The following is a 13213-nucleotide window of genomic DNA, read 5'->3' as shown; positions in this document are numbered from 1 at the left end:
AGAAGAAAACTGGGGGGGGGGGGGGGGGGGATCATCTGACAAACAGATTTAAGCACGTACAGCTTGAACACTAGATAACGGCAATAAATAGCGAGAAAATATTATGACATTTTCCCCGCGATACAACTATAGACCTGTACGTCGTGACGTACTTTTATATTGTGACATCATATAGTATGAAGTGCACCGAGGTACATTTTATGATGTTTGTTTTAACTTTACTCGGGATATCTTAACCCTGCTGCGTTGATTCATGTATGACACTACATCGCAGGTATGTTATGACCTGTATAGTGAGATACAAGGATAAAGCAGACTGCAATTCTTTATCAGCTTATTTTGGCTTTTGTATATGATGTCACACATTTATTATCATTATCTTTTTTGCTAGCAATGCAACCATGGCTGCCACTAAGAAATATAACAACATGCACATCAAGGGACAGACTCCTTCCTTATCTGGAGTCCATCAGTGGGAAACATTTTCTACAAACCAGAAGTCACCATGGAAATGGATCCACCTCAGATTTGTGGAACTCTCCAGAGCATTTTTCTGATGGTGGTCCCATCCAGGCTGTGGAGACTTTTGAGGAAGGGGCCAGACACAGCCCCGTGATGGTCACTCAGGTGTTAGAGCTCCTTAATCCTAAAAACGGAAAGGTGAACATGTTTATATGTGTATATTTCTTTTCATTTATTTGTCCATACAAGACATGTCCATTCCCGTGGGGATCTAGGTTAGAATAGGTCCTCAATACCCCTTGCTTGTCATAAGAGGTGACTAAATAGGGTGGTCCTTCAATTGAGATCGAAGAAACCGAGGTTCCGTATCACAACAGGTTTCCATATGAGTGAAAGATTCTCGAGAGCGATGCTAAACAATGTCAAACCAATAAATCCAGACTTACATTTTACCCATAGCACATTAGCACTTGTGTCATTCAAAAGTATCCCTTTCTCAAGGGAGATCAATATACTACATGGAAGGCTACTGTTACAACTTGATGTTGCAGGGGTTTCAATAGTCTCGTTTGTAGTAAGCATTTTACAAATCTATGGTAATTTTAACAATTTACCTAGTTTGCCAATACAAGCTATCATTGGGTTAAATTTTGTCTGACATGTTTCATACCCATTGTTAGGCTGTTCTTGGCTCATTGATTTTAACTACAAATTACTCTGTATACATGTACCTGATCAAGACAAAGTGCTCACAGCAGTTGTGACCAGTCGACAGAGGATGCTTACTCCTCCTAAACACCTGATCCCATATCTGGTATTTCCAAGGGTCCCATTTGTCCAACTCTTTATTTTGTATTCCTTATAGGAATTACAAGATTGATCACTGTTTGTTATCTTCACCTTTTATGGGTTGTAAAGGGTATTTCTGTATAATTATATGTTCATATTATTGATGTTGTGGAGAAATTTGTTGTAGTTGTTCATTGATATGACCTTCGGATCAGGTGGACACACAAAAGCCATTCTGAGCGAGAACCCTGATACTCAAGTGATATGTCTAGACAGAGACCCTCTGGCCTACTGTTATGCCCAGGAACTTGCCAAATCTTACAGGTAAACCATGATAATGTATTGTCAAACCTTACAGGTAAACCATGATAATGTATTGTCAAACCTACATGTAAACCATGATAATATATTGTCAAACCTTACAGGTAAACTATGATCTTGTATTGTCAAATCTTACAGGTAAACTATGATCTTGTATTGTCAAATCTTACAGGTAAACTATGATCTTGTATTGTCAAATCTTACAGGTAAACTATGATCTTGTATTGTCAAATCTTACCAGTAAATCACAATAATGTACAGTGCTCCCTCAATATATTGTTAACTTTTGATCAACACCAATTTGGGTAAAAAAGCTGGAGTGGCAATATAACGAATTCACTGAGTATTCAAAAGAAATTCAATTCTGTAAATTTTGTGGGGCTCCATTCTGTATTTAAACATTTAAATAATCTTAGATTTAATTTGGCATTTATTTGAAATTAACCTGAATACCTGGGCCAGATTGTCACTCTTCACCACACTGCTCTTGCAGTACAGGTGTGGTAATTAATGGGGTTAGGTAATTGGTGCTATCATCAAGGGTAAACCCTATAAAATTCAACCATTTTTTGGGGAAAATTAATGGCATATGGCATTATTAAAAGGCCTGGAGGTTATAAAACTTTTTGAGAAGGTTTTCATACTCAAACTCTGTGCTCTAAATCATACTCATACTCAAAAGTAAAGGTTATGAAACTTTTATAAAATCATTCTCACACTCAGATGGAGTACATGCTTAAGATTTTTTGAGTGTGTTTCAAAGCTTGCTCAGAATTGTACTCAAAAGAAATATGGCTGAGTTTGAATTTAAGTATGGTAAAAGTTTTATAACCTCCAGGCCAGGGGGCAATGTATCGAGGGAGCATTGTATTGTCAAATCTTACAGGTAAACAACGACAATGTATTGTCAAGTCTTACAGGTAAACAAAGACAATGTATTGTCAAGTCTTACAGGTAAACCATGATAATGTAAGGTTTCAGTCCATAATGATATGGCAGTGTTTACGAGATACCCTCTACAAAATGAAAGTACAGAGAGTAATGGATACTTGTTAAAACAGTAAGGGGCATAATGCAAGCACATTATTGGGAAAACACACATGCTTTATTTTTTATCACAATAAGTTCCTTCTACTTGCTCCTGTCCTTAATAATTACTGCATGGTAATCTTTCCTTTCATTAATAACTCCATTAGGTAATTTTTAGTTAAGTTGTTCATGTTATTTGTGTGACTCGACCCCCCCCCCCTCCACTTCACACCATGAATGCTTGTTTTATTTATTTAAAAGCTTGCTTAATCAGGGCAAAGCATTCTAAGTCTTTTGAGAAGTGTGGAAAATTGTATATTTGTCAATTAAAAGGTCACTCAAAAATATAAATGACACCTCAAATTAACAAGTGAAATATTATTAATCTACACCTTCTTCAGTGTTCCAACTTTGACTAAATTCCTAAGGGGCCAAGCGGGTCCTAGAATAAGAAATCAGTTTAGCCCACATGAAATTTTAGTAGCCCACACATATATAATTGAAGAACATGGATTTTTTTTATAAGATAAAAGAAACATCAGGTCACATTGTAATTTATTTAAAAAAATTAAAATATCAATATTTAAAATCCGTTTCTATTTTCATAACTTTCAAACCTCTCTCTCTCTCTCTCTCTCTCTCTCTCTCTCTCTCTCTCTCATTTTGTTAACCTAGCAAAAATACAAGAGTTAATGGACTTATGATCTTCGCAGTGTTTGACCTCAACACACACTTCTTCAGCCTTTTTATGCAATTTCGAAAGTCCTCAGCTTTAGAATGCTTTCAAGTTTATAACTCAGCAAGCTGTCATAACAATTGGACCTTTTGTGTCGTGTTTTGTACCCACGGCACATGCCATTCCCTTTTCGCCATGATCATTGAGCCATATTCTCCCCTTCTGTCCACTTTGATGAAAACAGATGCTTTCTCTTCGTTTGAAGTAACCTTTGTGTTGTTCAACTACTTCTGATTTATGTTAATTACGAAGGTTTGATACCCAAGGGGCAAAATCTCAACCGGAAATTGAACTTCATTTATATTAGGAATTGGATCGGTCAGAAAGAAAAATGTTGATCGGACAATTACGGTCGCCAAGTGGCTGATGAGAACAGAAACTGGTGCCCATAAGCAGAGTATAGTCACCAATGCAAGTGGGTGAGCGGGAATTTGGAACCCTGTTCTACATGTCTTCCGCCAGAACTGCTTATTATATTCTGTGCACTGCATCTTTTACAACATGGAATCCCAGAATGCAATATACATCAGTGGGAAATACAAACAACCGAAGATTTTAAATGAAATTAATGACCCTGTAGGTTAAAAAAAATAACGAAAATGCATTATATTTAAAATATATATATGTGCATTATTTTCGAATAACGTGTTTGCATTATGCCCACGACTGCTAAAACTTGAGATAGACATGAATGCATTACATTTACTGGTTACTTTATATAACTGATAAAGGAAGATCCCAACTATAGGAACAGGATACAAGTGAAATTTAACCATGAATTCATACTTATTGCCATTGTTTTGGATATACGTTTTACTGCCATAGTTGTTTCGGTAACTTTTACTCTAATTTTATATACGCTGCACGATTAAATATATATTTCAGAGTGATTAGTCTTTATCAAAATTATGTGTAATGAAATTATATTTGTTCAGTCTTGTAATTTGATAACATTATCATTTCCACAGAGAGGGACAGGTGCTAGCTTGTTTGGGAAAGTTCTCTGAGGTTCCCCAGATTCTGTATCAACTTGGGATAATCCCGGGATCAGTGGACGGGATTCTCTTTGATGTGGGAGCTTCCTCCATGCAGTATGACCAGCGTGGCCGTGGCTTTTCTGTCAGCCAAGATGACCCACTGGACATGAGGATGGACCAAGGAAGGTCTGTTAAACATATTGACAGGTCATTAATGATAGCCAGGTCATTTATTGATAATACACACTTATAACTTAATTATTAACTGTTAAACATATTGACAGGTCATTAATGATAGCCAGGTCATTTATTGATAATACACACTTATAACTTAATTATTAACTGTTAAACATATTGATAGGTCATTAATGATAGCCAGGTCATCTATAGATAATACACACTTATAATTTACAGACCCTGAAACGTGCTACTACACCAGTTGCACGGTACGGTTCGGTACGCTTTATGAACAGTATGGTTCGTTTTCTGAACGGTACGGTTCGTTTCTTGAACGGTACAGTTCGTTTCTTGCACGGTACGGTACGCTTCTTGAACGGTACGGTTCGCTTCTTGCACGGTACGGTTTGCTAAAAATAGCTGCACGCTTTGTGAACGGTTTGCACGTTTTATTAATGAGGTGGGCGTGGCCTGAACGCTTTGACTTCGTATAAATTGTACGTTTCGATAGTTTGTTTTCACTCGATCGGTCTTATTCGGCTCTTTGATTATCGGCTGCAGGATTTGTGGTTGTGTTAGAATGTGCACATGGGGAAATGAGACGTTATTTTTGATTGCTTCGATGGAATAATTCCATATTGATAACGTACATAAAAGTTATGAATAAAAGTTTTTAGAATTTGCTTAAGTCTAAGTCTTAATGGTTGTTATTACGTTTCAATTTGTTTTTCATTTCTCATCAGACATTTATTAATTTATGATTTTATAAAAAGTTGTTACATGAACTGCTCCCCGACATGGGCGTGCGTAAGTGTAAAAACAAAGCGTATTAAGTTTCCGGATATAAATTACAGTGCCTAAATTGGAAAAGTTTTTAAGAAGAAGTGAATTTTGTTTTGTTTTGAATACACTAAAGTCACAAATGACACAATGATTATTTTCTGCACTTCACATTTATTGTGATTTATCATCGGCATTATGAAAGATCCAGGATATCTGCACGTGAAGTTTGTACGTCCTTTTTTGTCAGCATTCAGTCATTCATAATTAATAATGTTAGATATCTGTTGCATTTGTCTTTGAATCAAATAAAATGATGATAATACATATATATTCCTATCCTTTATCACGCGAAGTCCGATTTTCATTTCCCTGACTTTATTTTTGATCACTGAAAATTGAATTAAAAAAAATTAACAGAAAAGTAAGGCAAGTGTATAGTTTGCAATAAAAATGTTTCATATACCTTTTCTATATATTGTTGAAATACTTGAAAATGCTGAAATGAATAATTTTTTGCGGCCGATTTGATGCTTTGCATCAATTTAACTTGTTTACATTCTTTTACACATGTATGTATCTATTAATATACTGTGGCTGAAAAAGTGGGTCACGTGACATAAATTGCACGCTTTCTGCACGGTAGGGTACGCTTTCAGGCTTTTGGGGGCGGGGTTTGAATAATATTATCCTGCACGCTTTCTGCACGGTACGGTACGCTTTTTGAACGATACGGTTCGTTTCTTGAACGGGACGGTACGTTTCTTGAACGGTACGGTTCATTTTTTGCACGGTACGGTACATTTCTTGAACGGTACGGTTCGTTTCTTGCACGGAACGGTTTGATTCGTTTTTATGGTATAGTAACACGTTTCAGGGTCTGTAATTATTAAATGTTAAACATATTGACAGGTCTTTGGATGGTACTAGCAGCTCTTGATGATGCATATTTATAATAATTTGTAATAACTGGTTAGATGGGGGATAGTTGGTTTATGACTTCGAGTCCTTAGTTCCTATCTTAAGTCTACAGCATTTTTGTTATGTTTGCTAATTAATGTCATAGAAAACAATTTCTAAAAATTGTGGATTGTTTAACGTCCCTCTCGAGAATATTTCACTCATATGGAGATGTCACCACTGCTGGTGATGGGCTGCAAAATTTAGGCCTATGCTTGACATTTGAGACCATTGGGCAGGGAGTGATCTTTATCCTGCCACACTTTCTGTGACACAGGACCTCGGTTTTATGTCTGGTGTGTGGTGTGCATCAACTTTTTGGAAAAAGGGCTATATCTCAAGAACTCCTTGGCTAATTTTTGTCAAATTTGTCACAGGGTATCCTTGGCCCAAGGGCTTTCATTTGTACTAAAACTAGAGTTGTGACCCTTTAACAAGGGGAGATAATTAGGAATAATTAGGAAAATGCAAACAAAAGTAGTGGTTGCTAAAAAAATCTTCTTCTCAAGAACCACGGGGCAAATTATCACCAAACTTATGCATAAGGATGAGGATAGGTTGTAGATAAAGAATTGTTCAAGGCATCATCCTGGGGCAAAGGGTGTGGTCTCAAGGATACTTCAAAGTTGACCTTAAATTTTGTTTTGTTAAAACTTTGATATTTTACTTAGTATAAGGACTAGGATCATCAAATTTTATCAGTTGATGCATCTTAGGACCTAATATCATGTTGTCTCCAAAGTAGGTCATGGTGACCTACTTTTTGAATTTCGCAGGTAATTATTATTAAATTATTAAATGGATTTTGATGCATATCTTGGACACTTTTGAGCCAATGATCATCAAAAGTTGTCAGTTGATGGATCATGGGACCTTGAACTGTGTCATGTGAAAAGTATGTCACCATGACCTACTTTATGAATTTTATGGCTAATCATTTATGAATACATTTTAGGTTGTTATTTCAGATACTTAGAGGTTTAGAATCATCAAACCTTGTAAGTTGATGCGTCTAGAGGCCTCAAAACATATTTATTTTAAAAAAGTAGGTTACAGTGACCTACTTTTTGAATTTTGCAGACATTCAAATTTCACATTTTCAATTTTAGATGCATATTTTGGACACTATGAAAGCTAGGATCATCAAACTTTGTCAGTTGATGCATCTTGAGTCTTCATAGTTTGTTGACCAAACAGTAGGTCACCATGACCTACTTTTGGAATTTGACGTCTATATTTTAGTATTTAAGATACTATTTCACTTACAATTATCAAAACTTTGTCAGTTGATGCATGTTGAATCTTCAGAGTGTGTCAACCAAAAACTAGGTCACTCTGACCTACTTTTGGAATTTGACATTTATATATGAATATTTCAGATACTATTTGACATTTCAGGTACATTTTAACTTTTCAATTTTTAATCTGGGTACATTTTGGGTACTTTTTACAATAGTTGGGTACGTTCCGGGTACTGTCGAAAAATGACTAAGTTTTTTGCGGGTACTTTTTGGGTACCTTTTTCAGGGAAAAAGTTGCTTCGGGTACCTTACAAATACATTTTGGGTACCTTTCAGGTACATCTCATTTCTGTAAGGGCAATTATCAAACTTTGTCAGTTAATGCATCTTGAGTCTTTGGAGTGTGTCGACCAAAAAGTAGGTCACTGTGGCCTTCTTTTGGAATTTGACGTCTATATTTGAATACTATTTGACTTGTCAGTTGATGCATCTTGAGTATTCAGTGTGTCAACCAAAAGTAGGTCACTGTGACCTACTTTTGGACAGTTACATTTAAATTTTCAGGTACTATTTGATTTAACATCATCAAACTTTGTTAATTGATGAATCTTGGTTAGTGAGAATTTTTGACTGTTCTACAATGTATCAGAAGAGTGATTCTAGGCCCATGGGCCTCTTGTTGGTTTTGTTGTGATTACTGAATTAATGTTCCATGTTGCGTTTTTCAGGGATCCAGATGGTGTTACAGCCATGGATGTTGTCAATTTTCTGTCTGTGCAGGAACTGCGAGAAATCATTAAGAAATATGGAGAGGATCGCATGGCTAAGGACATTGCTTATGCTGTTGTGGACGCACGCCACGTGGCGGGGAAAATAACCACGACCCAACAATTGGCGGAAATAATTGAAAGCGTGTTTAAAGGGTGAGAAGTTCACTAATAGTGGCAGAAATGTGTTCTAATGAAAGGCATCTCTTGAAAAATTACAAATTCTCAACTATTGATACAAAAGTAGAAATGATTTGTCAAGAGAATTTAGTGTAAATACGTTACAGACCAATCAGTGGCGGATTTAAGGAGGGGTGCAGCCAGCACACCCTCCCCCCTAAAATTTTCAAATTTAAGGTAAATCGTGGTATCTTGTTTAGAAAAATGTACTAAACGATAAAAGAAGCAATAATTTCCTCCACTCCCGGAGAAATAAATGACAAAATCTTTTGATTTCTTGAATTACTTTATTGAGAGAACTTAATTTTTTTCAAAAAAAACCCTTAAAATTTGCTTCATTTTATTAATTTCATCTTATAAAACATGATAGAAAATAGTACAAATGACTAAATAGGAGACATATTTCAAGCCCTATAAAATCTGTAAAATCCAGGAGCTTCTGGGGACTTCGCCCCCTGGGCCCCCAGCAGGGCGTCACCTCAAGATGGTCCCCAGCCCCTCTGCCTCCTAAAGTGGCACCCCCCGTAACTGCAATTCCTGGATCCGCCCCTGCCAATCAACATGAACTGCCATTGATTCCTGTATCAAGAAAGATAACTCTGATATCTAAAATATGCGTAGCTCTTCAGAGACCCCCAAATCTCCACATAAAATTGAGGTCCTCAGTGAACCTTCTACTCATAAAATATATAGAATATCAGTCTGTCTGGGGTGATTAGAACATGTGATCTACAGGTCAAGGTCATTGACTGAATTGCCGATTTATTTCCCAATGTTTTACTTTTCATACCTTTCATAATTATTTACTTTCTAAGAGAAACAGAAATCTTAATGTACAGGATGATAGATATTTTTAGTTCTGATTATCGTCCCGATTTAAAAAAATGAAATGACACGATACATTTACTTCGAAAAACATCACATTAGGTCATAAGGAATTAGATTATCTGGTTCTCAGCCCTGTTTTTCCAATATTTGATGATCGAGGAAAAGCAGCATTTCCCCCCTTCTTTATTGTGAATAAGAATGATGAGGGAGGTTTTTTTTTTTATACAATGTCATATGTTTTTAATATCCAGTAACATATGATAACCAGAGACAAACTTAATATTATCAAATTTACCAAAGACCAAGTCAGTAATATCAAGTTTACTAGAGATAAAGTTAATAACACCTTATTGATGAAACACCAAAACAACAATACTGAGTTAAACAGAGACCAAATCATTGACACTGAGTAGATCCGAGAACAATTCAATACCTGATTAATCACAGACTATTGATTAATAATACCTGATTAATCACAGACTATTAATCAATAATACCTGATTAATCACAGAACAAATCAATAATACCTGATTAATCACAGACTATTAATCAATAATACCTGATTAATCACAGACCAAATCAATAATACCTTATTAATTACAGAACAAATCAATAATACCTTATTAATTACAGAACAAATCAATAATACCTGATTAATTACAGAACAAATCAATAATACCTGATTAATCGCAGAACAAATTAATAATACCTGATTAATCACAGACCAAATCAATAATACCTGATTAATCGCAGAACAAATTAATAATACCTGATTAATCGCAGAACAAATTAATAATACCTGATTAATCACAGACCAGTTCAATAATACTGAATTGCCCAGAGACCAAAATCAAATTAATATTATCCTGAGTTGATCATAGACCAAATCTATGTTATACTGAGTTGATCAGAGATCAAATTTATATTATACTGAGTTGATCAGAGATCAAATAATTTCATGCTGTCAGAGTTGATCAGAGACCAAATTAATATTTTACTGAGTTGATCAGAGACCAAATTAATATTATAGTGAGTTGATCAGAGACCAAATTAATATTACATGTATACTGATATGATCAGAGATCAAATCAATAATACTATGTTGCCCAGAGACCAAATCAATGCTAAAAACTATTATCAGATACTAAAATTGATAAATGAGTTTTTGTAAAGTTTTGGAATCTTCCATACTGTTTAATCCATTTACTTATTGTGTTTTCTTCATTCAGGAAACTTTTAAGGGACAAATTAAATCGTAAAAGCCATGTAGCCACTCGCACATTTCAAGCCCTGAGGATCTTTGTGAATAATGAACTGAATGAAATCAATAATGGACTAGAAGTATCATATAACTACCTCAGACCTGGGGGTGTTTGTGCAGGTATATCATTTCATTCACTGGAAGATAGAATTTTCAAGAGACATTTCCATGGCATCGATATGGACGAAGCCAAAAATATGTCATCAAAACAGAAATCACGGATGCTGAGAGACCACCATCAGAAATACGACAAAGAGTTGATAGAGAGCATTCTGAGGAGGAGATGGATTCCAGCCAGTAGGAAAGTTATTACTCCAGACGTGATGGAGGTCCAGGAGAATCCCCGGAGCAGGTCAGCCAAACTGAGGGCTGCCATCAAATCAGCCGATGTCTAGAGAGATGGAATGTCATCAAGTCGGCCGATGTCTAGAGAGATGGGATGTCATCAAGTCAGCCAATGTCATGTCATCAAATCCGCCAATGTCTAGAGCAGGGGTGTGATTTTTCCTCTTTTCAGAGGAAATCCTCTGATTTGCTCAATTTTTGAAAAAATGAAACACTCTGGATTTAATCTAAAGTGGCAGAAAATGATATTTTTCCAGGTAGGGTGAGGTGTTTTCCTCCCTTTTTGACCAGTTTCCCTCTGATTTCTGAGGAATTCAGTCACATCCCTGCTAGAGAGAGATGGGATGTCATCAAATCGGCCAATGTCTAAAGAGATGGCATGTCATCAAATCGGCCAATGTCTAGAGAGAGATGGGATGTCATCAAATCGGCCAATGACTAGGGAGATGGGATGTCATCCAATCAGCTGATGTCTAGGGAGATGGGATGTCATCCAATCAGCCGATGTCTAGAGATGGGATGTCATCCAATCAACCAATGTCTAGAGAGATGGGATGTCATTAAGTCGGCCAATGTCTAGAGAGATGGGATATCATCAAGTCGGCCAATGTCTAGAGAGATGGGATGTCATCCAATCAGCCGATGTCTAGAGAGATGGGATGTCATCCAATCAGCTGATGTCTAGAGAGTGATGGGATGTCATCGAGTCAGCTAATGTCTCAGTCTATGCGAAAGACGTCGGACCTGACCGATGTGCAGTGCCTAAGGTCCGACGCATCATTTTTTACACCGGACCGGAATGTCCGATGTCTCAGTGTCCGGTTTAGAGCTTTACTATTTTGATGCGGAGTCATTTAAATGTTTGTTATAAGTAAAAAATAGCACACAAATCCAAATACGTAAATGAATGTGATTAAAACCGCATGGACTGTCTAAAGTATTATACGGGAGGGATCCCTGGTATAGTATTACTAGTATAATAAATAAGATTCCCTTGGTTTTGCATTTTCACGTGTTTCACTTGTTTACATTAGGTTTTTCGGTCTGACAAAATTTGGTTCGGTCCGGTGTGTTCATTGATTACACAGGACCGAATGTCCTGTGTGGTCTAAAAAACTTTCGCATAGACTGAATTGTCTAGCCCTTGTCCCAAGAGAGCTATCCATTTTTTTGTTTTCTTAAATGATAAATCCTGGTAAAACATGATGATAATAAAATCAAAAAACTGAAAGTACTGAATAGTGCTAAGCTTGTGAATTCTGACATTGCTTGGGAATTCTGACATCTTTTTCTTTGGCAATATTGATAAGGTATGTGTAGTTATTTTACCAGCATTTCTAACTGCAATCCATCCCAAATTGATAAAAATAAGAAGAAAGTGCACAAAGATCGTGCATTTTTATCATAATCAGTACACACAGACAGCACAAGATGAGGTCATCTGCGACTTTTCTTGGAACAATTTACTAGTGACTGAAATTTGGGACATCACTTCATTTATACATGTAAATGGTTCCCTGTAATCGAAGATGTACAAATTGTGTAGGCCCTGAAGCATGTGCGAGTCAGTTGATGTATTTGTTGTTGTTGCATATTGTTGCTTACTCTCAGCACCTATTAAAATTATATAAAGCACCAAATTTTATTTTACCAATGCTTTCTCTAATTACATATGTATTTTTCAAGATGTAAGATAAATGAATTTGTTTTCTAATATATTGTTAGGTTTTTCATTGCTGACTGTCAGCTATTGCTTTGGTTATTTCAAAGATACAAGTTTTCAGTTGATTCCCGGTCAACTTTTTTATTTACATGAGTGTTGACACACTATCATTTTTAAATTCAAATGAAAAAATTGAATGCAAACTTGCAGGTCTTAAGGACACAGGCAATATTTCTCAATGATTTATAATTTTTAGCTCACCTGAGCCGATGGCTCAAGTGAACTTTTCTGATCAAAATTTGTCTGTTTGTCGTCGTTGTCATTGTTGTCTTAAACCTTTCACATTTTCATCTCCTTCTCCAGAACCACTGGGCCAATTTCAATTAAACTTGACACAAATATATAGGGGAAATCTTTAAAAATCTGCTCAAGAACCAGTGGGCCAAAGAATTTTACATTTACATGAAAGCTTACTGACATAGTGCAGATTCGAGTTTGTAAAAATCATGGCCCCTGGGGGTAGGTTGGTGCCACAATAGGGATCAAAGTTTTACATGAGGAAAATCTTCAAATATTGACCAAGGTAACTCGGGTGAGTGATGTGGTCCATGGGCCTCTTGTTTTGAATACAATTCACTTGCATCTTATCTTGTTTCTACAAAACAATTTGGGGTATATTACCAGGTTATAGTTTGCA

General features: G+C 36.1%; 1 protein-coding gene across 2 annotated transcripts in view; it reads left to right on the top strand.

Annotated features, from left to right (window-relative positions):
• The window catches only part of LOC125646183 (probable methyltransferase-like protein 15 homolog), a 15700-nt gene extending 3133 nt beyond the window's left edge, over positions 1 to 12567 (top strand). For both annotated transcript variants that reach the window (XM_056141766.1, XM_048872364.2), the window contains exons 3-7: positions 392 to 660; positions 1439 to 1575; positions 4306 to 4500; positions 8201 to 8395; positions 10477 to 12567. In XM_056141766.1, coding sequence (XP_055997741.1) covers positions 392 to 660; positions 1439 to 1575; positions 4306 to 4500; positions 8201 to 8395; positions 10477 to 10903 — 1223 coding nt within the window. In that variant the 3' untranslated portion in view covers positions 10904 to 12567. The remainder of the gene's footprint in view (positions 1 to 391; positions 661 to 1438; positions 1576 to 4305; positions 4501 to 8200; positions 8396 to 10476) is intronic.
• The last annotated feature ends 646 nt before the right edge of the window (positions 12568 to 13213 follow it).

This window comes from Ostrea edulis, chromosome 6 (assembly GCF_947568905.1).
Source record: "Ostrea edulis chromosome 6, xbOstEdul1.1, whole genome shotgun sequence".
NCBI classification, from domain to species: Eukaryota; Metazoa; Mollusca; class Bivalvia; order Ostreida; family Ostreidae; genus Ostrea; species Ostrea edulis.
This window is presented reverse-complemented; position numbering and strand designations above follow the sequence as displayed.